This window comes from Cyanistes caeruleus, chromosome 10 (assembly GCF_971803275.1).
Source record: "Cyanistes caeruleus chromosome 10, bCyaCae1.hap1.1, whole genome shotgun sequence".
In the NCBI taxonomy this organism is placed as follows: domain Eukaryota; kingdom Metazoa; phylum Chordata; class Aves; order Passeriformes; family Paridae; genus Cyanistes; species Cyanistes caeruleus.
In genome coordinates this window covers 12714459-12742349 of record NC_141710.1, presented here as the reverse complement: position 1 = coordinate 12742349, position 27891 = coordinate 12714459, and the positions used below count along the sequence as shown (strand labels likewise).

The 27891-nt window shown below is 35.6% G+C and overlaps 1 protein-coding gene across 24 annotated transcripts in view; it reads left to right on the top strand.

The window, feature by feature from the left end:
* The window catches only part of DLG1 (discs large MAGUK scaffold protein 1), a 147835-nt gene that overhangs the window by 81656 nt on the left and 38288 nt on the right, over positions 1-27891 (top strand). For 12 of the 24 annotated variants that reach the window (XM_086843555.1, XM_086843554.1, XM_086843560.1 and 9 more), the window contains 10 exons: positions 6055-6147; positions 9385-9438; positions 11849-11899; positions 12846-12970; positions 14056-14225; positions 14751-14887; positions 16896-17040; positions 23969-24095; positions 25856-26012; positions 27070-27172. In XM_086843555.1, the coding sequence (XP_086699681.1) occupies positions 6055-6147; positions 9385-9438; positions 11849-11899; positions 12846-12970; positions 14056-14225; positions 14751-14887; positions 16896-17040; positions 23969-24095; positions 25856-26012; positions 27070-27172 (1162 nt within the window). The remainder of the gene's footprint in view (positions 1-6054; positions 6148-9384; positions 9439-11848; positions 11900-12845; positions 12971-14055; positions 14226-14750; positions 14888-16895; positions 17041-23968; positions 24096-25855; positions 26013-27069; positions 27173-27891) is intronic. The other 12 variants (XM_086843559.1, XM_086843567.1, XM_086843565.1 and 9 more) reach the window with 1 other exon arrangement.

Below are 27891 nucleotides of genomic sequence, written 5' to 3'. Positions count from 1 at the left end.
CACTGCAGATATGTGAATTCCTTTGCCCCATCTTTTGCACTGTGTCTTCCCCTTTTCTGTTTGGAAGAGAATATAAACTCAGACAGCTGAGTTTCCAAGAATGTGATATTCAGCATCTCTTCCCCTTGCCCTCAGTTTTCTTACTTAGCACTCTTAAAAGCTAATTTAATTTTGTTTTAATCAACACACTACTTGGTCTATGTATTTTCAACAAAGTTGATGCCTCCAGGAACAAAATGTTCCTTTTGAATCTGGAACATCATGTATTTTGGGATTTATTATGTATGCAAGAGAAAAGCCTTATACCCCATTCCTCTCTTCTGCTTCTTTACTACATTTTAATAATTAGGCAATGTCATGGTGGGTACTGATATTGAAGTAAAATGGATGGCATAAACGCATCCTGCTAAACCTCAAGAAGTCTTGAATGTCTCTGGAAAAGAAATGTTTGTGGTCTACAAAGGCTGCCATTTAGCACGCTGTTGCCAAAGAGGATACTGATACAGGAGCTTCAGCACAAGACAGCTCCATCCAAGTAATCCCTGCAGGCTGGAGAACGTGCCTCAGAGCTGCTCAGCATTAATGCAGCTGTGAACATTGCTCAAAGGAGAAAAGGTTATGATGTGCTGGTTTTGAACTATTTGCCTTCATGCAAATTCACAACATGCTTATCTTCATCTCTGCCTTTGCCCTTCAGTTTCAAAATCTAGAGGTTCCTGGGCTCTCTGGAACAGACCATCTTGGGTGTACCTGCCCACTTGTATTAGAGGGACTCAGTCCTCCAGCTCCCAAATGCTTCACAAGCCAAAGACATTCCTGCCATGTGCCTGCACAAGTCTGAGGATGTTGGTGTGGCCAACATGTTTCTGGTTTCTGTCACTGGCCAGAAACATTTCTGTCTTTGTGTTATGAATATTGCATTAATGATATGTTCTGCAACTTTTGATCACATCCCTTCTGGATAGAAGATGAGACATGGCAGCTCTTGGTGATTAGAGGAGCATCTGTCAGTACCTATTTATCTCTTAATATTCATGCTATAAATAAGTGGAAATGTTTGTACTTAGGTCTGTATTCCATTCTGTGTATAAAAATTCTGCTGACTCATACTTTAAATATTCACATTTACTGTAGGAAGGTGTAATGTAAGATGAAGAATAACTATGTTTTAATGCTGTGAAGTGATGAAATCTCTGCATGTTATCTAAATACAGTGCAGCTGACTGAATCAAGTTGTGTTTCCTGTGGGCTGGTGCCCTTCATTCTCATCATACCCAGCACCAGAAATTGAGATCCACAGCATATTCCTAGAACAGACTCCCTGTGCAAGAGGCAGGTGGTGCACATTGTGCAGATGCTGGTTGTGTGCCCCTGCTGAGAAAACTCTGTGGCCACTGATTTGAGCCCACTTCTTTCCTCTGTAAGGCTGGGACTATAGGTGTGTTTAGCTGTCAATTTTCATACAGATGTTGGGAAATGACCTTTGACCATTCTTTTTTTCTAGAATTAAAAATAGGCTGGTAAAGTTAAATATTCAACATTGTGATTAAATCAAGTTAGTTCCTCTTTTTGTACTTTTTTTGGGGAATGGGGGAAGGATTGATTTTGGAGGTTTTTTATTTTGAATATTGGAATAAAAATGTAATACAGAGATCATGCATCCTTAGCATTAAAAATTTAATGAATAATAAAAAAACTCGTGTTCATTTAAATATCCTAGATTAAAAATACCCCGACTTTTAAACAGTGTGTGCCTGAAAGTTGTGGTTTCCTGGTGCTGCTGCATTTCAGGGAAATACAACACTTAAAATTATTAACACAAAGTAATTCTTGTTGTTATTATTATGGTATTAAGGAATTGATGTTCTTTGATGTTTTAATCTTGTACAATGTATCTTCCCATTCACAATTCATTTACTTTTCACCGTAAACTTCTTGTAAATTCATTAATTTCCTGCCCCCATGAAGCATTCAGAAAAGCAGAAGAATTTAAAAAAATTCTAGATCTAAGCCTTGGAGAAATTTTGAGCCGGTAAAATGGGGAAAAATTAAGGGGTTGTAGGAGTTTATGGAAAAAATAACCTTTTGTAGCTTCTTTATAATAGTCAGATGACTTTTGACCTCTGTTCAATAATTTGTGCATTGCATTGATTATTTATGCCCAGCAAATTGACTGTTGTGCGGTGGTTCAATGGTGCTCTTTAAATAGAGTGAGAGAGCACACAACATACAGACCTAGCTAATGCAGAGCATGTAGGGTTTCTTCCTATGACCATAATATAGAAAACATATTTTTAAATTCCTCAGGAAGAAATATTTTCATTTATTTTCCCTTCATAGTTTGGTTGGGTGTTTGGTTAGGTTTTCTTTTTTCATTTGGTGGGTTTTTTTGGTATTTGGGGGTTTTTTGGGGGGTTTTTTTGTTTTTTTTTTTTTGCAAAAACAACTCTTAGTGTTGCAACTTTGATGACTACTCGTGGTGGTGAGATGGGAACACTCAAGCGCTCTGATTTAATGAGGAGCCCAAGAATGGAAATACATCAAAATCCTCATATGCAGCCAAGGCAGCAGCTCCGGCACCCGCAGTGGCCATCGAGCACTCGGGCACCTTTCAGCTCCTCCACGCTGCCCGTGTCTGCCAAACACAGAGGGAAATTTGTAAACCTACGGGACAGTGTAAAAAAGAGCCCTACAAAAAGCACAGCAAAAGTAAAAGCTGCTAGTGGTTGGGTGTCTGATGGCTCATGCTCTAATTGCTCTTTAGGAAAGGTAGGTGTTGCACTGTGTGTTTGGAGATGTGCATTTCTGTGCAAACTGTAGAAAGTATGTTGCATTTTTTTCTTTCTGTAGTTTTATCACTGCTGTTTCTAATGACTTCCTTACTTAATTTTCTTTTGTATTTTATTGCTAGCAATCAAAGTAGAAATTATTGAAATCAGATTGGCAAAGGAATACTTGTTCTCATGTTTTCCAGTGAAAGCTGCTGCACTTTATACAATATGGGGCTTTACAGTAATTTCTTGAAAGCGAAGAAAGTTTAGTTTGCTTGATTTTTGTTCTCCAAAGTGTATCTTTTCGTTGTTTACTAACAGTGTTATAGAATTTGGCTTAGTTGGTCTCCTTGAGGATGTCTATGGTGCTCTGATTTACCTACACAGTAGTTGGTATTTCCTCACTGAAGGACTTGCTGTGTGTGAGTTAAACACAAGAAAATGTATGTGTTCTTACTTTTCACAACATCTGGATGTTGTTAGATTTGTGGGTACTCAGTTGATCACTTAAAGGCATTGTTATCTTAGCTTTCATAAACATACCAAGTAGATGATTTTTTTAAATATAAATTTTCAAGTCCATCATTATACTTTGATAAATATCACATTTTTTTTTTATTTTTTTTTACTATTGTAGCAGAATGACTTTTCATTGTAAGTTTTAGCACATTTATTTAGGCTGGCAGATCTGTTCAAGTGAGTTATAGTTCAAGTCATGCATTCCTACATATAATAATGTATCTTAATTGTGTGCTGTAATTCATATGTATTCAAAAGATGGCTTTGAATTGGCCTGCTACTTTATTTCTGTTTTATATTGATTTGTATCTGTTTAAACCACAATCATTAAATGCTTTAGTCAGATATCTTTATTGAATGCTATTTTGGGAATAAGCTTTTATTTGTCAGAATACCTCAGTGTATGTTAGGAGAATTCCTAAAATTGTAAATGTTTCTTGAAAATTCCTGGAAAGCAGAGTGCTGAGATGGTACTCTGGGATCTTATTCAGGTGCTGTCACAGGTACCTGTAGCATATAATCATTTGCAGGCTGATTGTGTATCTTAATAAAATAAAATCATGGTTCTTTTGTTATAAGGAAGTTCTAGGTCTTCTTTATCTAATGATTGAAAATATTTTAATTTTCTGCATTGTCTTTCGTTGTGGTTGCCAAAGTGCCTGCATCAGCTCAATGTATTCTATGAAAAATTCGAGTGAAGACAGTCTTGCCTTCACTTGGATTTGCATATGCTTTGAAAGTGGTTGCCAGTGTTGTTGTCTCTTTCCTTGTCCGCATGGTAGTGGAGGTGGCTCTACAGGAACACTGTCAGGATGCTTGGAGGAGCAGGGAGCTTTTAAGGTTCACTGGATCCTAAACCAATAGCACAAAGGGAAAATACAATGACAGTATGAATAATTTATGAGACTTGACCCTGGCAGAATTACAGTACCATGAACAAAGTCAGTTTTAAAATAATGAGGCTGAAATTTAAAACTGGTCAGGAGGGTTTTTGAAGCACTTGGGGATGAGAAACATGTAGACAGGAGAGAGTTAGGAATTGGAAAAAGAAAGGAATCAGAAAAATAAAGCTGACATTTGGTGCAAAGAGAGGGGAGCAGGTTGTTTGTCCCATAAGGAAGTCCATTGCAGCAGTGGTCATTTTTTTCGCCAGGTGGAAAGTCAGGGAAGTGAACGGTCAGGATCTCAGAACATGTTCAATTGAGTTTTAACCTTCTCTTACTGTAGTAGTGTAACTGTAAAGCTAATGCTTAGCTGTTCAGTCTTAGTGTTGTGTTGTATTTTGGTATGCAGTATATCTGAAATTTTGGCTTATAGGATTTTTAGTGTGTACCTACATTGAAAGCTACTTACTTTGCAACAAGGCAGACTTAAAGATGTGCCTCATTTTTTGGCATGTGTAGGGCCAAGTGGTTGCTTGAGCTGTTTACTTTGATCTGTCACCTAAAGGCTATGTTGTTCTTTTGAGTACCCACAGGTTTATTGCACTAAGCATTTCCTGCATCCTTTTCAAAAGGCATATTAATATTTTTCTAGACCAATTTAGATTCTCCTCACCTTCCTCTTTTTAAACACTTGAAATATTGTGCTTTAGTCTGTAGATGTAAGAATGCTTTAATGACATTAGCATTACCTCTCAAGATACCAAATATATTTTGTTCTTCCATCTTTCTGTAATTGCAGTGTTTTTCACCAGCTTTTATTTTGAGTGGATTGACTTTGAGCTGAAAAAACTGTTGAAATACCATATGTACATTTAATATGTCTTGCTGTTCTTGGACTGTTAATGCAAATAGTATTATTTCCTATTACTCTTTAATTATGTGGCTGGTGTTGATGTATGCTGCTTTGTATTTTAAGATATCTCAAACTTTTTAAAAGTTAATACTCTTATATTCTGGGGTTTTTGTTCACTTTTGGGATATAATATTTTCTTTAGTCATTATGCTTCATTATTTTTCAAAATCACAAGAATGTCTTGGAACAACTAAATTGCAAGAGCTTTGATCTGCTGTTCAGCTTGTAATGCTGATGATAGTTGCCAGCAGTTTGTGTTGCTGACAGCTTGTTGACAACCAGTATGTGAACATCTCAAAAATATTTGAGTCAATGTTTTGCCTAAAATGCTGTTTGGAATCTTATTCCCTTGCAGCTTAAGTGTCAGTAGGTTTCCTGGTTATTATTTTAATGAAGATTCCTAAGACAAAAATTCTCCTAGTCTGCAGATGTTTGGTAAACCTATGTGAAGATCTTTGAGAAGTAAATTGAATCTGTTTTAGGACCTTCCATGCATTCGACTAAAAGGTTTTCTTTGATTTTTGCTAAGTTTAGAAACCATGAGGTACTTCTGATCTTTCATCTTTCCTCTTTATCAAAGAGGAATATTAGATTTGAGTGCTGTTAACTTCAGCCCCTGCTTCTGGATTCTGTTGTGAAACCAGCCCACAAAAAGCATGAGTCTGTCCATTGACCTGAGCAGGTTTTTTTGTTTGACCCCAAAGTCTCAGTGCTGCAAGGGGGGAGTGCCTTGGTGTGAATAACCCACGTGGGCATGCTCAGCTACTTTGGGTTCCTTGCCATCAGGGCAGTGCTGGCAATGTGCTGCCATGAACAGTGTGGGTCAAGGGGAGTGTCTGTGTTGTAGTTAAGTCTCCAAATCCATGTGCTAGTTCATAGTTTTTTAAGCTATTAAATTTGAGTCTTGTTTGTTTAAAACTGTTTTTCTAGTTTTCCTTATTTTTGACATTTTGTTGGTGATTTTTAGCCCACAGAAGCTGTTCCTTCCTCTTCTCCCATTGTCCCTGTGATCCCTGTCCCACCAGTCCCTGCTGAGACCATCCCATCCACCATACCACAGGTTTTTATTCTGTTTTGTTTTATTAAATTTGTTCAACTTTTATTTCTTTATTTTATTTTGTTGTTATGTTGAAATACTCCTTTTACTACTCCACACTCAGGTTTGAGGTGAACTGTTAAATCCATTAGAATTTCACTGTATTTTTTGTTCATTTTGTGACAGCTTTTAGTACATTTAAATATTTATATTTTCATATTGAAGTGACTTAAGATAAAAATAACCAAAATAATGTAAAGAACCAATATGATATTTTGTGTTCACGTAATAACTTTAGAGCCATTTCACCCTTACTAAGGCGTTATTGCTTAATTTATAAAGAAAATGTTTTCTCATCTCCTAGAAATACTTACTACATGTCTTTCTTCAGTTGCACTTGCATGGTGTTTCTCATGTGCTCCACTCATTTGTTGGTTTAATGTTTTGGGGGGCATTTAGAATACAAAAGAGATCTTTTTAACTCTCCATTCCTAACATATTTGGCTCATAAAATGTGTTTCCGTTCTGAGCCTTCATCCTTTAGGTGCCATAATGTCCATATGCCCCACAAAACAAAATCAAACCCTGTCAACAGAAGTGAAGGCAATAACATGAGTTAATGTTAGTATCTCCCATGTAATTTGGAATATGTGACTGTAGCATGGCAAACTATGGAACAGTCCAGGACAGACAGCAGTTACATTCTTGCAAATAGATTATCATTCTACCTTTATTTTTTTGTAACTTTATGGTAAGTTTCAGTGGAGAACTCTGAAATGATGAGTGCACACCTTCTGAAAAGATGGGTCAATTTTTGGAATTGTTTAGTGACAGATATTTATTAGATGTGAAAGGAAGTGAAGCTATCCAGAATATTACTTGAAAATTTTTGTTGTATGGACATCAGTATTTTTTCTTTTTAATTTTTACTTTCAGGCTCCTTGACTAAACTGCAGAAGGTGAAAATCTTCGTCTTTGCTGAGTTTTTGATTTTTACATAATCCATAATTAGCAAAAATTTTTTCAGTTGCCTGTTTTATAGTGCAATTTCCAGTAGATGTGTGTTTGTTTTAATCTGTCACCTGTACTTCTTCCATTAGGAAAACTAGAAATTTGATTAGTTTTAGAAATACTCCCTTCTAATAGGGGGATTCTGCCCACATCAAGATTTGAGGTGGACAGACATGTGCAACCATGTCCAGATAGTACCTTTGGAATGCCTGGTACAGATTTTCTCATTCATCTTTGAAAAAGATGGTAAATTGCTGCTTCTTGATGGAGAGTTTGGATGAACATAGGAGTGTTAGGAACAACCTTTTAACTTACAGAAGGGTTTTTGCACTCGTTGGCTGATTCGTATCTCAAACATTCTGTTCAACAAACCTCACCTACTAACAGCAAATTTGGTTTTAGTTTGTTGTTTTTTTTTAACATGAAAACAACTGTGTATGTTGAATATCATTGGATGTTGCAAAATCCTAATATTAAATAAAAATACATTCCAAAATATAGTGAGAAGAACATGTCTGAGGAATTAAACCTTGCTTTCTTCTGAGCAAAACCATAAAAACCTATGGTTTGACTATATTTACTGTAACCTTAACAATAAATTATGATGATGAATAATAGACTGGGATTTTTAGTATAGGATCTTATTTTTAATTTACTTATATTTTAATAGAACCTGCACTTGAATAAGAAGCAGAAAAGGAAATTTAACTTATTGGCAGAAAATGGTTGTGAGGGATAGTGTTGTTTTGACAGAGGTTTTTATTAACTTAACGTTAATAAGTAATGCTTAATGTCTTCACTGCATGAAGTGTGCCTATGCTTCTACTGAGAGAATTGCTGGGTGAGAAAGGCTTTTGATGGCATTTTGACAGTCATATATGTCATCCTTTTTGTTTCCTCTTACTTTTAATTGTCTGCTCTGTTAATGTGTGTAGGTCCCACCTGATTTTAGTACTTATAAAGTGACACAGGCTTAATTTCTGACACTTAATAGCAGATTGATGTCTCTTGTCTAATAGTGGGAGATTATTCATCTCAGTCTTTTGAAAGGCACTTCTGAGTCATCACTTCCTAGGTTTGGGAGCTTTTAAAATCATAAATTGTTCGGAAATATGTTGCTGTCATAGTAATAAAACAAAAATGCAAGAATATGAATAGGTTAATGCAATTGTCATGTTTCTGTAGCTCTTAACTTTATCTTTGCATGAGTTTAATACTGGGTTTTTTTCAGCCTATTAAATTATCCCTAAATTTATTTCCACACACACACCTAGGAGATTAAAAAAGGAATGTCTTAATTTTAAAGATAATTTTTACACGTATTGAAAGCCCCCTCAGATTCATTAAAGCAATAAGGAGATTAACTTTGTTTAATGCCACTGAACTTAATAATTAGCAGTATTTGGAGTCTGGAATATATCTGGACACTCTTTGTTTGTTTTACTTATGTTCCTAGAGCAGACTAGAAGCTGCCTATTTTAAAGGCAGATAGTTGATGGATAAATGGGAAATCTGTTTATTTAGAAATATTTCTGAGAAATGCCATCAATTCCTATGGATTTTCTTTCAGTTGAAACCACATTTTTCACAGAAAAATTCTCAGTGGTATGAGACTAAAAGTGTAAACTTACTCTACTGGTTCCTGGCTTGTAAAAATGCTAATATTATTTCAGCTTTCTGTGGCAATAATCTCTGACTGCTGCTTGTTAATCCTTAACAATTTTATGATGGAAGCATGTGCTGCTTTATGGTAAATGAATGTTTGCTGTGGGTTTGCTTTTGCTAGTCAGTTTTCTAGGTCCTTTCTTGCTTAAGATGCATTTCTGCAGGTTTCCATTTTGCAGTTTGTGGAGGGAGGGTAGTGGCTGTTCCTGATGGGAAGAAAGGGAAATCGAATCCACCAAAAACTGGTTTTGAGATACTGAGTGGTGGAACAACCTCTGCATATCATACCACAAGTACTGGGGTATCATGCCAAATGCTAGCATGACTCAGGTTTTCTTTTGAAAAACAAGGTAATAAATGTCAAAACTTAGATATTAAATATGATCTCAGACTTCCCTAATGGTGTGGTTTTATGTCAGGGAAGCAATTTGTCCAGTACAGTAGCAAGTGTTTCAGAAGGTCACTTTTGAGATTCTCAAGGTCAAGCTACCTTTTAACAGAACTTTGAGAAAGTTAAATGCTGTAAAATTAGGATTAATAGCATTTTCTTATGCTTTGTAATTTTTTTTTCCTTCATTTTTAAAGGCAAATCCCCCTCCAGTGCTGGTGAATACAGATTCTTTGGAGACTTCAACATATGTAAGTCCACACTTGCTTTCGATTATAACTTTAAATCATGTTTTATGAATGTAGTTGTGTATGCCTGTTGTTGCTGTTTAAGAAGACCTATTTTATCTCTCTGATGGTACTTGATTTCGTCAGCTCTCATGATAGTTATTAAACTCCTTAAATGCTTCATGAAAGCAAATGTTGCAGATTGCAGGTGGGAATTTTGCTGTGTACCAGTGTGTGACAGTGCAAAACACAATTGAGGTTCTAGAGGTGCAGTGTTCAGAGAACAATCTGTTTCTTCAACTGTACAGGCAGATACTTTAATATTTAATGTGCCATTTGCTCTTTAAAGCATTTTTTCATGCAGTGGCTATACTTAATGTTTTAGTGCTCTAAACATTCATGAAAAGGAGTTGTTTCTGTTTGAAGCATTAAGGTACTAAGTGTAGTTGTATAGAGGCTGAGATTTTAATTTGTCAGGCATAATTACAACATTTATATAGAAAGTCCTTCATCCAGGACTGCAAATAAAGCTTAGCTTCATGGGTCTGAGATCCCTTTAAAGCTTGGAAAAGATAGACTATGTCAGTGATTTTTATCAGGTAATAGATCCTTGTCTCTGCTAATGTTTGGTTTGTTAGATGAATAAATTCAAAGGTAATTTTTCAAAAAAAAAAGAGAGTGAGTATAGAACTGAGCTAAAGGAGAAGATAAAAATTATGGAGGTTTTTGTTTGCTCCTGTTTATCTAGATGATATTTTAAATTGGATTACAGAGCCTTGTACATTGAAATAAGAGACTGTTTAAATATATTAGGATCAGCTTTGTTTTCTGTAATGGCAGTGAATAGGGAAATGATTAATCAACTTTGTTATTTAATAAAAAAGAAAAGAGTGCTGCACACTGCACACTGATCAATCATCATGAACCTTTTGCAGGTACTGTAATGCTGGGTGACTGCTTCAATTAGCACATGTTGTCATTCCTGTAGATAACAGCCCAAGGACTAAGCTACCATAAAAACTTTCTGATCACAGTGGCTTCTTTTGTGTTGGTGTAGCAATAGATCCAGTTTCCAGTATTCAGAAGGTCAGGACCTCATCCCTTTTTAAAAGAGAAATATCATGTGTTAAAAGCACCGTATCTTTTCCACTGAACAAACTGCTAAGGACATAATCATTTTTGAGATACTTTTCAAAGATGATCATCTGTTATGTGTGGAATGGATATGGCTTCTATTATATTAAGGGGAGATATAATTAGAGAGTGAGGGATAAAAAAGCTTGATATTAGACAGCCTGCAGAAGTAATGGCATTGCCAGCTTCTGGAGCATTTAAATATATTAAATAGACATAGGAGGAAGGAAATAGCTTGATCTTAATTTTATTTGTGGTGAATTAACCTCCCTTTTTAAATTCTCTGCTAGAAAATGGTCAGATTTTAAAATGCTTTTTTCTATACGTGTTTATCTTTAGTGTGTTAAGACTACAGAAGTCTTACCAGATATTCTGTATCTTAAGAATAGACAAAGTCCTTTGTAAAATAATAGTATAAATGTTATTTCTTACCTTGTTAAATATTTCATCCTAAAAGTCTAGAAATAGGGAGTTGTCTGTAGCTACTGTAGGTAACTGTGGAGGAAAGTATTTGAGTTCCAAGATATCTTGTAAAAAAGCTTACTTTTGAATATTAAATTTGACTAAGAATTTGTTATTTAATTAATTTTGCTTAATTATGATATTTTTTTGCTTCTGGTATTTGATTCTTTCCTTGATTCTTGTTCTGTAGGTAGCAAAGAATGTGGGTATCCTTTTAACCAGAGGATGACAAGGCTTCTTTCTAGGATTTCAATTTTTTATCAAGCTTTATAAAGTGTTCTTCTAAACTCTTCTCCTCTTTTTGTCCCTATCTTAAAATGCTGAACTTTTTATGTATGTATGTCACATGATAAATAGTAGCATAAACAGTTGTTAAATGTTACTTTAGGAGGGTCTTACCCATTTGTTATGAGAAGGTGATATAAGGCATCAGTCTTGGATTTTTCTCTGCTCAGTGTGGAACAACAATAGGAAAATGTTGCTCTGTTCTTCCTTACAATTCTTTATCCACATCCTCTTTCTTTTTTCTCAGTTTCGTGTTGCTGTATAGCCTGAGGAACATCTGAGAATCTCAAGTGCATTTTTTCTTTCTGCCAATCAGAAACAGAGGGCCTGTGCCTAGCACTAGTTGTGTAGAGCAGTCTGCTCTCTGAACAGGCAACTTTTAAAGCTTGTCTGATTCACAAATACAGAGTGGTGTGAAAATCGTGTGTGCCCTCTGAGCCCGGTGGTCACTGTGGATCAGCTGAGATTTGGTGGCAGTGAACTGCCAGCCAAGCAAACTGGGTTGTGTTAAGTGTAGTATTCTCTGTAAGCCTCACTTCTCTTTTTTTTATAGGTCAATGGCACGGATGCAGATTATGAGTATGAAGAAATTACTCTTGAACGGGTAACATGCTAAATGTCCTCTATACTCTGTTTGAAATGGGATTTATGACACTTTAATATGAAAAATAGCAATCCAAACCAATTCTTACTCTTTTTTATTTTAGGGAGATTATTTAACCTAATGAAAAAAGAAATTATATTCAGTTACTAAGCAGGAATTGAAAGTTTTATTAATATCCTTGACCATTGAGAGTAAAATGGGGGAATGATCTCCTCTAAGACATCCTGCTTTTAATGTTGCTACCTAGACTTGTAGACACTAACAATGCAGATTCTGATTTAATCTCCTATATTGCTGTTTTTCCATAGGCTTTTATCATATAATATATATAATATAATATATATATATACAATAATATTATATATATATTTATATATTAGCTTGGTTCACTTAAGGTGCACTATTAAAAATAAGACAGGAAGAAATCATTGTATCTAATGCCTATGCAGTTCTGGTGGTTACTGAGAGGGTGAAGAGGTCTTGCAGTTAATGTTAAAGAGAAAAATGTCAGTCTGAATCTCTGCATCTGTGGGAATATATTAGAGGTGGGACACAAGCTGTTGAAAGGGTTTCCTCTGGGAAAAAATAATGTGTCACTAATAATTTAATGAGGAGCAAATATTTGTATGAATAATCTGAAATATCTAGCACACTAGAGATAAACTACATAAATTCTTCTATCAAATTGAATGAGAAAGCTGTGGGGCTGGAACTCTGTTACAGTTACATAGTGAGTTACATAGTGACTTATGTTCTTACTTGTATGTAAGATATAATTTTACTCATTTTCATAGAAGATATATGTAGCATACTGCTCAAACTATCTCTGAATATTTTTGTTACCATTGAAAATTATGTAGATTTGGTTCTATAGTGTATCAAATACACCAGAATACCTTTTCCTCAAAAAATAAATGTGCAAATTTTTTTCCCCCTCTATCTTTAGGGAAATTCAGGACTTGGCTTTAGCATTGCAGGTGGTACAGACAACCCACATATTGGGGATGATGCAAGTATTTTCATTACAAAAATTATAGCCGGCGGTGCAGCTGCACAGGATGGAAGATTACGGTAGGATGAATTTCTGTGTTGGGTTACTAAGTGCTGTTACTGTATTTCAAAAAGTAGATAGAAAATTTTCTGTTACTTTTAATAGTTTTATCCTCCCACATTAAATGTTAAATAGGTTTTCCTTACAGAAGTGTTTTGTAAATAATGAAGAATGTTTGAGTGGATCAGTATGTGTGTCCCAGACTAATATCTGCAGTTTAGGAAAATTAAGTGAACTTTTTCTATTCTGTGGTGTAAATTTATTATGCCATATGTTTCATAGTGCTTAGTTTAAGAAAATGCGTAGACAGATAGCATAGGTAACTCTTGGTTATCCATGTGTGGATTTTCTGATCCACCTTGTAGTTGAATTTATTAACAACCTTTTTTTTATGCTTTGTAATAATTCAGTGTCTTAATTTTTCAAAGATACCCATCCACAGTGATTGTAGAACTATTTTTTTTTTCTTCCAAAAACTTTCCCCATCATTTCATGTGCAAATACCTGATGTATTATGGGTTTTAGTCCTAATGAGCTTATTTCAAGTCTTCATTTTAGCTTGTTGGCCATTGTCAGAGGTACATCTGGCAGGACATGGTGACAGGTGGGCCTGGCTTTGCCCTTCATGTAATGAGGGCTCAGTGTTGTTGCAGCAAAATGTTAAATGGACTGGAAGGCCAACACTTAAACTGCTTGTAAAAAGCAAGATTGACTTGTTCATAGCATGGCTTAAAACTTAGTGTGTTTTCATTGTGTGCCTTCTAGGTTTTGATTTTTTAAATTCTTTTTTATAGCTGTAAACAAAAGGTAATTTTTACAAACATCTGTTCAAAACACCCTCAAAATGAGGCACATATAATAAGGCGCCCTCTTCAGCTGTGAATTAAATATTCCTCTTAAATGTCTTCTAGTGATCCTTCATTTATTTTTAAGCACTAATAATTAATTTTAAGGTATTGTCTTGAATAAGTAGAATTTTGCAGATAAATCTCCGTATTGTAATGTCTTAACATGTATGTTAATGTATTATAGATAAAACATTAGGCTCCTAATGTGTGCACTCTGCTGTAAAACAGCAGCTGAGTATGATTGTTGCTGTCTCCAGGGTTAACGATTGTATCCTACGAGTAAATGAGGTGGATGTTCGGGATGTGACACACAGCAAAGCAGTGGAAGCATTGAAAGAAGCGGGATCAATTGTACGACTGTATGTCAAAAGAAGAAAACCAGTCACAGAAAAAATAGTGGAAATCAAACTTGTGAAAGGCCCCAAAGGTACGTTGGAAATATAAAGTTTGTGTTTTATAAGAAGGATAGAATTGTAATTGTTCTTGTAGAATGCAAAGTTTTCTTTTAAATGATAAAAATGTTTTCTTTTAAATGGTAAGAATGTTTCTGATTGTATCTAGTAATTTTTAAGTACATTAAAATTGGAGTAAAATATTTAATTGGATTATCTAGTAAGGATGCTTGAGAGATAATGACTGGACAGTATGTCTATAAATATATAGATGCTATAACATGGTAATACTTACAGCTCTGCTGTTCCCATACTTCACAAAGCATGAAGTAAATGATCTAGCTTTTGGTTTTCAGAATTTGTGTACATGTTACATCTTTTCTAGAGCTTTATTTTCTAGAAAATTATGGAGTTCACTTGAAAAAGCATCCAAATTACTTCAGCCAGGCCCTGATATTATATATATTTGTGTCATACAAGGAGTGTTATTATTTATGTAAGAATTTAAATCCAGTGAATACAAAAAAGGTTTCTTGAGTATTGCCTTTATCTTTAAGCAGGTCTTGGCTTCAGTATTGCTGGTGGTGTAGGAAATCAGCATATACCTGGGGACAACAGCATTTATGTAACCAAAATCATCGAAGGTGGGGCAGCACATAAAGATGGCAAACTTCAGATTGGAGACAAACTTTTAGCAGTAAGTAAGAGCTGCATTTTCTTAATGGTCATTCACTTTTAGGCTTAAACAAGGGCGTGATTCAATTTGTGGTTAAGCTGCCTGGAAATCAGTGATAAAATTAAATCTGCATCATTCAACACCATCTCATCAGGAAATCTGAAATCTATTCCTCAGCCCAATGTTCCATGAAAAACCTGTATAAATCAGCATGTTTATTTCTGATGCCTGCTATTATTTTTCTGGGATCTGAGTGACAGAATTGTAAACAAACATATAATGGGATTGTTTCTCTTCTCAAAAGAGAAGAATGGAATGGAACTCCTTGTTCCAGCCGAGGTGGCTGGCCAGCCTTTAGCTAGTGCAACTGCTGCTTATATTGCATTTCAGTGTTTGTAATGCTTTTGAATGGCGTTCTTATTTTTTAAATAGCTTAAAATAGCTTCAAAGTTGCATTTTCTATGCACAAAGTAAAAATAACTTTCAGCTTTCTTAAAGTCAATCCATAAATTTTTTGTCCGGGTAGAAAAATGAGAGCCACAGCCAGAAATTTCTGAGTGTATTTCTGAATTGTTAACTCTTGTAAGGTTAATTGCTCTGCACTCCTTCCTCTAGCAGTATTTGCTTCTGGAAGAGCTCTGGGTACATCAGTACTCACAGTATGGAACAGCAGAACATGTGTTCTACTGCTCTTACAAACGGTAAAAACTAACTCTAAATGTTTAGTGCAGAGTTTGCCATCTGTAAAAAGACTTTTTGGATAATTTTGTCACTTAAAGCAGAGCTGGGGAATATGAAGGCACTTAAAGAATACTGGAATTATCCCTGTATATTAAGAATCCTGCTCTTTTTTAAATATGAGGAATGATGTCTTGGTGTTACAATGGATAGTTCTGTGCAATCAGCTCAAGACAAGTGCAAATCCTTACCTGAGAACTGGGAGGAAAAAAGGGAGTGAATATGCTTACTCCTAGCTGCGCAATAAATATTTGTCTTCGTATGCCATACAGGTTCCCAAACCTGAAGATCCAACTGCTTGATGGTAATGCTGTTAACATTTCATGATTTTTAGTTTTACAGTCTTCGTTGTACAAAGTGTTTTTGTTTATAGGACTTCCCCAGAATGCAAAGGCACTGGAAAACTTCCTTCTAATGATGAATTGCTTTCCAGTGTTAAAATTTGTCACCTATACAAAAAATTTCCATGCTAACTCGTTTACATCAGAAAATATAAGGAGATCTTTAAGGAATCCCAGACCATTCTGTGATCTTCTGGTTAGCTGAATTTCACTTAGTAAAAGGTTTAGTCACTAAGGTAGAGATACACAGCCATACATTGCAGAATGTAACTTTCTGTCTCTCTTCCCTTTCACAATAAAAGAGGGTCAACAACTCAATTCACCAATTGATGATATAGTAATTGTTTAGGGTTTTTTTTTTTTAATGGAAGTGCTAGTGTTTCACTCTAATAGCAATAGCTTAAAATAGTTGTTTGTAGTTGAACTAGTTCTTGTTACTTGGCATAGTTGTTTGTAGTTGAACTAGTTCTTGTTACTTGGCATGTAAATCAGTTATTCTGGGACCCTCTCAAGTTTTGAGCCCAGCTTTTTGACATTATGCCAGAATATATTGTCCTGTTATAAGGTCTGGAACATAATTACGTCATGACAGGATGATGTGGGATTTATTCTTATTAGAAGAAACTTTTCTCTATGTAATGTTTGCAGTAACACACTGTGTAAGTGTGCACACTTGAACACTTTGAGTGCCCTATTTATCCCATTAGCTCCCCAAAGTCATGTGTGGCTTCTTTACAATGTTGTGGTCAATACAGTTTATTATAATCTTTCATAGGAATACTTGTCTTTCTCATACTTAACAAAGCATCTCTTATATAAATTTATGTAACCAGTTATGGCATGTGAATCCTAATAAATACTCTCAATGACAGTGTTTCAACAGCCATCAGTGAGTGTCCTATGAAAACAGTACATTTTTCTGGGTTGACAATGTTTATTTTTCTCTTCAGGTCAACAGTGTTTGCTTAGAAGAAGTTACTCATGAAGAAGCAGTGACTGCCTTAAAAAACACATCTGACTTTGTTTATCTGAAGGTTGCAAAACCCACCAGCATGTTCATGAATGACAGTTATGCCCCTCCTGACATCACAAACTGTAAGTTCTTCTTATCTTTCTGATTTAATTAACTTTCCCTTTAAGGCTTAGTATTTGAACTGTTGCAAGCCTTTAGAAATTCTAAGAGGCAAAAATCTGATATAAGTTGATTAATGAGGAAAACTGTATACTATACAGAACAGCATCCTATAGCTTGTATACTGAAAAGACAGCAGCAGTGGGGCTCCAGGTATTTTTTTCAAAGTCAAACACAAATCCAGAAAGTTCAGGGCTGAACTACAATGTAAAGAAATATTTGAGTTGAGTATACTTCAAGAGGGTTATTATCATTTAGTAGTTGGAGAAAGATAAGAGAATGATATAACAGTATCTTTCCAAGACTGAATAGACTGACTTTTCTGGATGACCAGTTGTACTCATGTCATCACATGAAATGGTTCTAGAGGAAAGTCATTTTAGGTATTACTTTGTTTCCTGCCATTAGATATGTGCAATTGATATGTAGCACTGCTCTGTTTAGGTACTACTTCATATGAGAAAAAGGAGCTGAGGACTGAAAGATGTAATTGAAAACAGTATGCAAAGACCAGCAAACAAAAGTGCAGCACAACAGAGACTGAAATACCTTATAAGCCCATCATTTATTGGCAATAGCTATAGTATCTTAAAATCTACTTGTAAGCTTATTGAATTACAATTTGACACTAATTAGGTTTTATCTCCGCTGTGTTATTATAAGGATGCTGTTGAAGGCTCTGTTCTTTGACATATCTAATTTTCAGCCTCCACTGACTGTTCCCTAGATTTCTACTCATATATATTATGGTTAGAGAGCAGCTATTTTCCCTTACTGAATCTAGTTTGTTCAATAAACTTTCCCAGCTTCCTTGGAAAGTAGTCTTCCTGTTCTCTCTCCATATAACTCGTCTTTTCATATATTTCACCTGGAATTCATATTCTTTGGAACAGAGAAATCTGATTTTTTTACAGTGCTCCTGGTAATGTTGCAGTAATGCAATTACACTGCTGTAGATTGAAATGTGACAAACCTTGAGATATCTCATCTCTTACTACTCCACCTTGACTCAGTCATTGGAATATTTACTTTGTTAACCTTTTGTGAGAATAAAGGTGAAACTGGTTTGAGGGGAAGGAGGTAGGGAAGGAGCTGATTCCTGGTAATTTGCCCAGTGCTAATAAATCAGTGAAACTGGCAAAGGTGGCTGTTGGTTGTTGTCCTTAATTTCTCAGTAAGTATGACTTTGTGTCACATCCATTACTGGAGATAAATGGCCTGGTCACATGTGTAGGCTCCTTTTGTCCCATTACCATCCTCCTTCCAGAGTTTCTCTCTGCTTGCTCTCCAAGGGTAATTTGAAAGATGGTGGCATTCTGTGCAGCCCAGTATCCTATTCTTTGTGGGAAGTGTCACTTCTATCCTTTTGCTGAGAAGTGAAAAGCCAGTCTCCTTGTCATATACTTCAAGCTCCAGCAGCTGCTTCTGGGAACCTTTCTCCTCCTACTCAAGCATTCTGAAAAAAGTCATGGAAGTTTTTCTCAGATTCCAGGCATCTTGTTTGTCTTTGTCCTTTAGTGGCCCTTGACAAGGTTTGTGGGATGTCTGTACTTTTGCATAGATTTTCTGAATTTTATTTCATTTAGCTACACTTCCCTTGAGTTCTCTATCTGAGGATACTCTGTTTTTCACTGTTTCTGGTAGACCAAAGAAGATTTCTCTGCACAGTGCTGGGTTCTTTGATAAAACTTTAGTCTGTTTCTTCTTGTTACAACAGGAAAGCCTTTTCTACCCAAGGCATCATGAGCTTGTGTCTCTCTCTGTTGATCAAAGTGCAGGGGGCTGTTACTGCAGCTGATACAGAGACTGAACTTACTGCCAGAATTTTGAACCCAAATCAGACCTAAAGGTCTTGCTGAGGTGTTTAATGACTTAATTCTAGGAAATCAGTTTAGTCTTAATCTTTCACTTATGAAAAACAACTGCATGTGTCTGAGCTGCTAAATGCTATTTTTCTAATACGGGGCAGAGCAAAAGCTTTTCCAGTATCTCTCAGCTTTTGCACATTTACAAAGGAAATCTCAAAGGGAGACATCAATCTCCTCAAAGGCTGATTCTGCTTTATAAATGATACGATAACTTTGCAACCAGAAAGCCTTTGCTTTCTGCAAGAAGCTGCTCAGTTAGATAGGTCTCTTACCAAAAAATGGTGCACCTGTATGTAGTCTTTTATACTGCATTTTGCAGAGCAGTACAGGGCTAAAGAGCTTTAGATTGGGGATTCTGAAGTGCTTTTACCAGATGGCAGATATTAAAGAGGTATTTTCTAGGATCACCTGGATTGTCAGTCAGCGTTGAAACAGTTACCAGGCTTCTTTCTTCACCTACTCATCTGCAGCTCATTTTGAGACATGCATTTGCAATCCTCCATCCTATTTCTGTCCATAGAATCCTTTTAGCCAGGTGCTTAGGAATTCAGTCCTACCATAAAGGAGAGGTAAGGTGTGCACAGAGGCTCTCTGTGTACATGGCTATTACAAATGATAATTAAGGTTAAGGTAGAAACTTTACTACTTGAGTTTATATGTGAATTGCTAACTTACAGAACCCCCTTGGGAGGGCTTATTGTTTGCTTATTTTATTTCATTTATGTATTTCTGTGTGGTTTTTTTTTAATTCTCATCAGAAATATCTAAAAGCACAGAGCACAGTACTTGGTACTGTGCAGAACATGCAGTAGATTGCTCACTGTGCTAACTTGTGTGGACATGGTAGTTAATTCAAAAGTCCAAATTCAGAATTTGGTTTGTCTTTAAGATTTTCCCTTTAGAACTTTTTTAGTTATAGGGCTGCCTCACTTGCCCTGGTGATGAAGATTTCAAATGCAGAGCTAAGGATACTGAAGAACTGTTTGAGAACAATTTTCTTGATCTAGGTTTTGTGCAAAATCTGATTTCTTTTAAAATTCGTATCAGCTACACAAGAGTGTAGCCTTGTCAGGTGGTCTGATGGCTCAAATGAAAGGCCCAAATAAGTTAGTATCCATATGGATAATTAAATCATTTGATATTTCCTTAGGGTTAGTGCCTAGAAACAAGGAATATTTGATCAAGAGGTTTCTGAGATTCTAATTTATGGCAGTATTTATTGTGAAGAGTACAGATGTTGTGCCAACATTGTGCACCTGGGGCTGAAAATTGACCTCTGTCTTTTGATATTTATCAGAGTGAATGAATGGCTTCCAGCTGCCTGTGGGGGAAGTTACCATTGAAAATCTTGTTAGAGAAGATTTGGAGCTGTTTGAGACCAGAGATTCAGAAGGGAATGAATGTGGAAAAAAAAAGCTTGAGATTGTGTGCTGTTGCTCTAGAGACTGGGATATGCATGGGCGATGAAGGCTTGGCCATAGACCTGGAATAGTTGATTACTATGCCTGTTTCTATTGCTCCTTTGAGATTTATGTTTTAGCTCTTGAGGTGTGGATTGCCAGGGTAAGCAGTTACTTTACAGTGCTCTGCATTTTGTGACTCAAGAAAAATGTGATTAGGAAGGATTGTTCTTTCTGAGCACATTGCCCTCTGAGTGCTGTTCTCCACACTCTGTCAGGCTGAAAAATGAGAACTTCCAGTATAGAAAATATGGAAATGCAACAGAAGTTCCCCCCTTGTTTATTGTGTGCAGAGGAACAACAGCACTGTGGGTGGGATGGTTCTGTGGCAGAGCATTGGGGCTCAGCTGATGTGTGTGTGATAATCACAGCTGTTAGCCTGCGGGAGGGGTCATGTGTCAGCAGGAGTGTAAACTGCTTCCCTCATCTATTCATAAATGGTGGTCATTAAATGGTTCCTGGAACACATATCCAGTAATTTGTTCATGTAAATGCTTTTAAAGTTATTCAGTTGAAATATTACTAAAAAGGTGTAGTACTTGCTGTTTAAAACACCAACATTACCTGTGAAGTGCATAGTAGTAGAATATCAGAGTCAAAAAGGTGGCTAAATGGTTTTGGAGAGAGAGGACTTGCTGCCAATACAGGCCTCCTTTGAAGATATTATCAGTGATGCATTTTTGACTCCTAATTAATTTCAAAGTATTTTTTCAGTTTTGTTTTGTTTTTTTGTTTGTGCCTTGGTACAGTATTTCAACCCTGCATTGAGAAATAAAATACTGGAAGGTAGAGAATAATCAGTTTCTTCACTAGACATGGATGCCTTATTATTTCTTAAATGCTCTAAGTACAGGAAGAGAAGAATATGTAATAACTGTAAAAGACAATAAAGTTTTAATTTTATTGCCCATTATAGAGATTGTACTTCTGATTGGTGTCCTCAGTTTACAGTTAATAGGAAAATAATAGGAAATCTTCCATTTTTTCTTTTTGTCTAGAACTGTATTATGTAAAAGGGTGGATTTGAAAATGGAATTTTTTCTTAAGAGTCTGACTTTTCCTGTCAAAGCAAGTTGATTTTATGCATGCAATTTTCTGTTCATCCAAAAGACATTTTCTTTATCAGTTCCATCAGTAATAATATTTACCTGGAAATAGAAGTTTAGACCTCATTTAGGATTCAAAAAGTCATGACTTGCCTTTTATTTCTGTCATATTCCTCATGAATATGCTTCAGGTACAATTTCCATCTGAAACAGTTTCAGGAAAGGTGCATGGGTTTGTGCAGGAGCTCCACAGAGAGCAGCCTCTTTGTGCCTTGTCTAGGTTTCTTTTTGTAGCACTGAGAACAGCGGCCTTGAGAAAGGACCAGGCTGTTCCAAGTAAGTAGGATATGTAAAGCTTTGCAAAGGATGCAGCCAATGATGTTGTGGAGCAGTACACAGGTCTGAAATAAACAAAATGAAACTGTTACATTGATTGATGGCTGACTTTTAGTTGTGTGGTGAAAGGATAAAAAAAAATTTAAAAATAAGGTCATGTAATAGGTTGTGTGTATGTTTCTGAACACACAGTGCAGTTAAAAGCTTCAGGAACATGAAAAACAATCAAATGAGAAGTACTGCAAGTCAATGAATATAGAATTTGTATCTAATTACTTCCTATAAAATATGCATCATTATGACTACCATTGGCTTGTTAAAAGAAATTTCAAATTCATTTTGTGGAATGAGATAATTTAGTGCAGGAACAGAATGTACAGAGCTGCTATACTGTGCAACAGTTGTTCAGGTTTTTTAATCAACACCCATTTTTCTGTAGTTGGAAAAGAGCTCATAATGTCTTGCATTTAATTTTTTGTGCTTTAACTTTAAAACTTTCTGAGCAAAAACAAAATAACTATTTATGTGTGGTTTTGTTTTAAGCAAAAAATGCATACAATATATGCAATAATAATGTCGCATTGAAAAACTTTTTTTTTTTAAACTGAAATGTAAATATTGCACTATGGTTTGGTAATCATTGTGAAAATCTGCTGCTAAAATTCCAGTGTGACTAAAAAAACCCTAAGTTTTGAAAATTGAAAGTTAGGTGTCCAAATCTCTTACCATTACACACAAGCCATGTATTGTACTGGGACAGACAGAAGGAAGTGGGATGTATAAAATCCTTGCAGGGAGTACAAGGATGAAGGTGCAATGTGTTACTGCTGTTCCAAAAAACTGTGTTAGGAATCACATATGTTGAACAGCTCCTAATTTTTAGGAAATTTTCTAATGTGAATGCTTATGTTGACCCTTTGGTTTTAGCAAAAGCAGCATTCTCTTTGCTTTAGACCTCATGAAGCCAAGCAACATGAGGGAGCTTCCTTCTGTCTTTGTTGTAGAAGGGCACCAGGTGCCTCTTGCACTTCTGTTCTGAATTTTGCTGAAGCCTCTTGTGTATCCAAAAGTTCTGCACATTCTCATGCAGCTGAGGGCTGGTGTGTCTGAGAAGCACAATTCCTTTATCAGCCAGTGCTTTTAAACTGCAGAAGCTGTTAAAGTGGATTTTAATGCTTGCTGAAATGCTGACAGTGTTGGCCTGATGCATATGCAATGTAAAGAATTTACTGCACACAGGTTTTCTAGGAATCTAGAACAATACAGGCACAATCCAGCCCAGACTGGGTGGTTTGAAAGACAGCTATTTAGCAAATACATCATGTGTGTGTGTATATATATGTATATGTATGTATGTATCAAGAATACTCTTGATAAGTTTGTAAATGATTCAAACTTTTTGATAATGGTTTAAAAAGAAAAAAACCAAAAGGTGAATATACAGATTACTTCTTAAGTCTGTGCCATGTTCAGCTAAAGAGCTTTGGGTTTAATGTAAATCCTTGAAGGTTAGCTACTCCATCAGATACAGCAACTAAGGACAAAGGGTCTGGCAACTTCAATAATTCTGAATTTGTGAAAAGCCCCTGCCCTTCCTGTTTAAGCCTCAAAGTTCGAATCACATACACCAGGAAAAAAACAAAACATTTCCCATTGAAGAACATATTTTGTAATAGCAGCAGTGGGTATGACTGTGCCTTAATGAGCACTTAAAATTGATGTGCCTAACTTGGAAATATCATGCACCTTCTTAATTATTTATTACAATAATTCTCTTGGTGTTGTAGAATATTTTCCATCAATTGTAATCATTAAGATGCTAAATTTCTTCTGGTATATGTGTTGTGGTTCAGTTAAAACTTTTCTTCGGTCAAGTTAAAAACAGCTTTAAAGCAGAAAAATTTCCAGACTGTTCCCATGGGTTCAACTATCCACAGTAACTGTTTCTAAAAAAGTTTTATTTGAGACACAATGCAACTGAAAAATTTGCTTACTGACATAGGGAGGAGACTGGGGAGTGTACAGATTCAACACACTATTTTAGAGCCATGATATTTATAATATATCATTTAAAATGCTATAGTTTGTTTTAAAAGAAGTCACTTCTTTGTTTCAGTTCCTTCGGCTCTTTTTTGTTATTATCCTAATGTCTTCTACTGTTTTCCTTCCACCTCTGTGAAGCTTATTCTCAGCCAGTGGATAACCATATCACTCCATCTGCCTACCTGGGACAGTCCCTGCCTCCAGCATCACCAGGGCGGTATTCACCAGTTCCCAAGGGAATGCTTGGAGATGATGAGATTACCAGGTAATGAATAATCAAAGCTAAGTGTCAAATTGATTAACGAGGGAAGCTCCAAGATGTGTTAGCGAGCAAAATACTAGTGAATGCTGTATTTCTTTTCAAGAAATAATTTTTTTAACCTTTGTAAACATTATTGTAAGGAGAAAATTAGGTATATTTTATGTATTTATACACACACACTATTTATCAGTCCAGGAACAGCTTTTAAAATCAGAAAGCCCTGGGAATGCTGCAGGCATTGGCAAGAGATTTTTAGGATGGTAGTATGAACAGACCAGAGATTATCTCTTTTTTTAAAGCAAGCAATGTTTGAGTCTTCTCTGCCCCCACAGACAAGGGTTTGTTTTGATGGATTCTAAATCCAGAAACACCGGAGAGCTCTTAATCCTTTCCCATTAACAGACCTTTCATTCCTTCAATGATTCAGTAGATTGCATTAATCTTTTGTTCATCATTGCTGATACAGGGAAGCTCTTGTAATTTTGTTGCCCTTCTGTTCTGCAAGTATAGGGAGGTTATACTGCAATTTCAGTATGCTGCTGCTGAATTCTGTCACCATCATACCATCACCTGATATGGATAATGTCACTCAGATTCCAAGGCAGGGTCCACCCAGGATTGAAACCTAAGTGGCATAATAAACTGGAGAATTGATTTTAGTGTAGTGGAAGGTAGGATATGTCTTTGTACTGATTTTTAACTTAGGGCTAGTTAGTCATATAAGCCAAAATGATTTTGTCCTCTTGATATAATTACAGTTTTATTGCTTTCCTTTAAAATTATTGTAAAAAGGCTGTTTTTAGGTTTCTTTTGAAATGCAAGGGCTGTTCAGAAAATATTTAGTTTTTCTTTAAATTACCTTCTCATATTACAATCTCTCCATCTCAAAAAGAGGTTTATAAATTTTGAGTGTTATTTTAAAAGATACTGCATCTTTCTATTCTCTCTTCTGTTTTTTTTAATGTATTGCTCTGATCCAGAGCAATATGTACAGAGATTTTCAAAATGTCATTTATTTGAAATAGAATAGTACTCTGAAAAAATGAATATAACAGTTAATGGAGGTGAAATTTAAGAATTTGCCCGAAGATGACTTAATAGCTAATGCAAAAATTGAGTGATTTTTAAAGATTGGACTAGATGATACTTTTTGTTTTGGAAAAAAAGCAGCTTCTTTCTTTATCCTGTAAATTAATAATTAATGCCTCCAAATACTTAATGTCCATTAATTGTTCTTTAGTGCTCTCTAGTGATTTTTGAAATGCAGTGCACAGTTTCTCTGCTTTATTAGAAATGTCTTTTTCTGAGATCATTTATGTTTTACTTGTATTAAATCGAGTAGCAGATAATAGATTTTTGGAAGGAGTCATTCTGCATCAGAATTTGACTGGTCTTATCAATATTTCTTCTTTCCTCCCCTCATTCGACTGAGGAGAAGATCCTATGAAAAAGTGCAACCACTTGGTTTAGTTTAACTTCTTCAATTGCAGTTGCTTTGCTGGAATTGAAAATGTATTTGAGAATGTCATGATTTACACTGATGTTCTTGAACAATGTGGAAAATATTAAGTAATGACATTTAGTGCTGAATAGTATTGTAGCATAATAGGAATTTATTTACTTATACATACATACAGATTTGTTCAGTTCAGCTAACAGCAGGGAGGGGATTTTGTTTTGCATCTAGAAACTTTCCTAATTTTTTATTTTACTTTTACTCTTATCTGGTGACCAAGATTTCATATTCCTTTCTTTTCCTTCAGGGAGCCTAGAAAGGTCGTCCTACATCGAGGATCAACAGGTCTTGGTTTCAACATTGTTGGAGGAGAAGATGGAGAAGGAATTTTCATCTCTTTCATCCTTGCAGGAGGGCCAGCTGACCTGAGTGGAGAACTTAGGAAAGGAGATCGGATAATTTCTGTAGGATTCCTTGCTTCTTTTATTTAAACAGCAATAAAAGTTTCCCTGTCCCTGTGTATTAATGCAAATTAATGATATACAAAGAATGTTATTAATTGAGCTAAATTTGAGGCAATGGAATAGATGCTAATATATTTCCAAAGTATCTTTGAGGACTTCAGTCTGCCTCAGTTTCTCATTTATAAAGTGATTAAAATAGCACTCCCCTCTCTGAGATGTTCAGTGAAGACATTAACTTATCTTTGTCTGGTAGCTGAGGCTGTGTGTGTCTAAATTGGAAGAATACAGGTTTCAGAAATAAACCTTCTAATGAGATGGAGACCCTTGGCATCAGTGTCTAAGACTGGGTTGTTAGTTCCTGGAGTAACTGCTGAACTTCCAGCTCATGCCTCTCTAAGGGCTTTTACTGTATGAGTATTGAAGGTCATAAATATGTTATGTGTTTCTTTGTGAAATTACTTAGTTTATAGAGAGTCAATTATTTGGACAATTATATTGTAGTTTGGAAGTTATTTAAGAGGAATGATGTCCTTTTAACAGCTGTTAGTAAAACTGATATTAAAGCACATATTTATTTTAGTTTGAACTGTGAAAACTACTTTTGGAGTAAAATGTGGAATGCACATTTCTGCTTCATTTTTTTTGTGATGCTATTTTTAAATCTGCTGCATTGAAAACAATGCCAGATTCACACAGGGTGCTGTCTGTTATTGGATGTGGCGACATTATGGTCTGTAGGCATTATTTGGCTAAGAAGGTGCCTGAACCATCACAAAAAATAACATTCTCAGTGCCTTCTTAAAAAGAAAGCAAACACTCTTAAACAACAAGAAACTCAATCATTCACTGAGTGATAGACTATGATAGTGTCAGTAATTCTTAAGAGGGGTGAGAGGATTTTATTGACTTGATTTCAGGAACAATATTGGGAACAGGGGAAATACATATGGCATGGAAACTAGTTTGTATCCAGTTAAATTTTTTCCACAGGTGTGTGTTCTGTGGTGATAAACACAAACATTAATTTTGATAAAGAGCTTTTTTCTATTACTTGTAGGTAAATGGAGTAGATCTAAAGGCAGCAACCCACGAACAGGCAGCAGCAGCCCTGAAGAATGCAGGTCAAGCTGTGACTATTGTAGCTCAGTACCGTCCAGAAGGTAAGGGTTGCTTTATACATTCAAGTTCTCTTGTACAGTCTGAAACTCAGAGAAAGATAATCTACAGTGTCCTTCCATCAAACACATCTTTTGAAACAATTAATGTAATGGATGTTGTCACACACGTTAGCATAATTGCAAGTAACCAGACTGGAATATCTGTAAGTGTTGCTGCCAAGGCTTTGCCACATTTCTTGTTTTCGCCATTGCAGAATTTCTGTTTCTTGAGTAAATATTACCAATGTCATAAAATTAAAATTAATCCAGTAAATCTAGAACTTAATAGAAATACCCTTTTATTCCTTCGTATTTCCAATTCTCTTCGTCCTTTAATATGGTGGTTTTATATGCTTTAATAGTAGGAAGATAGAAGACTAATTTCTTATCTTTTGTGTTGATTCAGATTATCTAAGGAGGCCATCAGGTTTTCATTCCTTGGTTTCACACTGAACTGTTATTTCTATTTATCCAGCTGTTTCTTCTGGTCCAGATTAAACTACAGCTGATGCTGATTAACCATCTTTGTGTGTTGTGCAGAACACTACATCATCAAAACACATATTTGTCTTGTATTTCTGCAGCATTTCAAATGGCTCTATTTGAAACTTAAAAAAATTAATAGTCTAAAATGAAATGTTTGAGTCTGTAAACTCATCTATTATTGGTGTTATATATACTAAGACATTTTTGTTGTTTTATGAACTGTGATGATCAGCAAT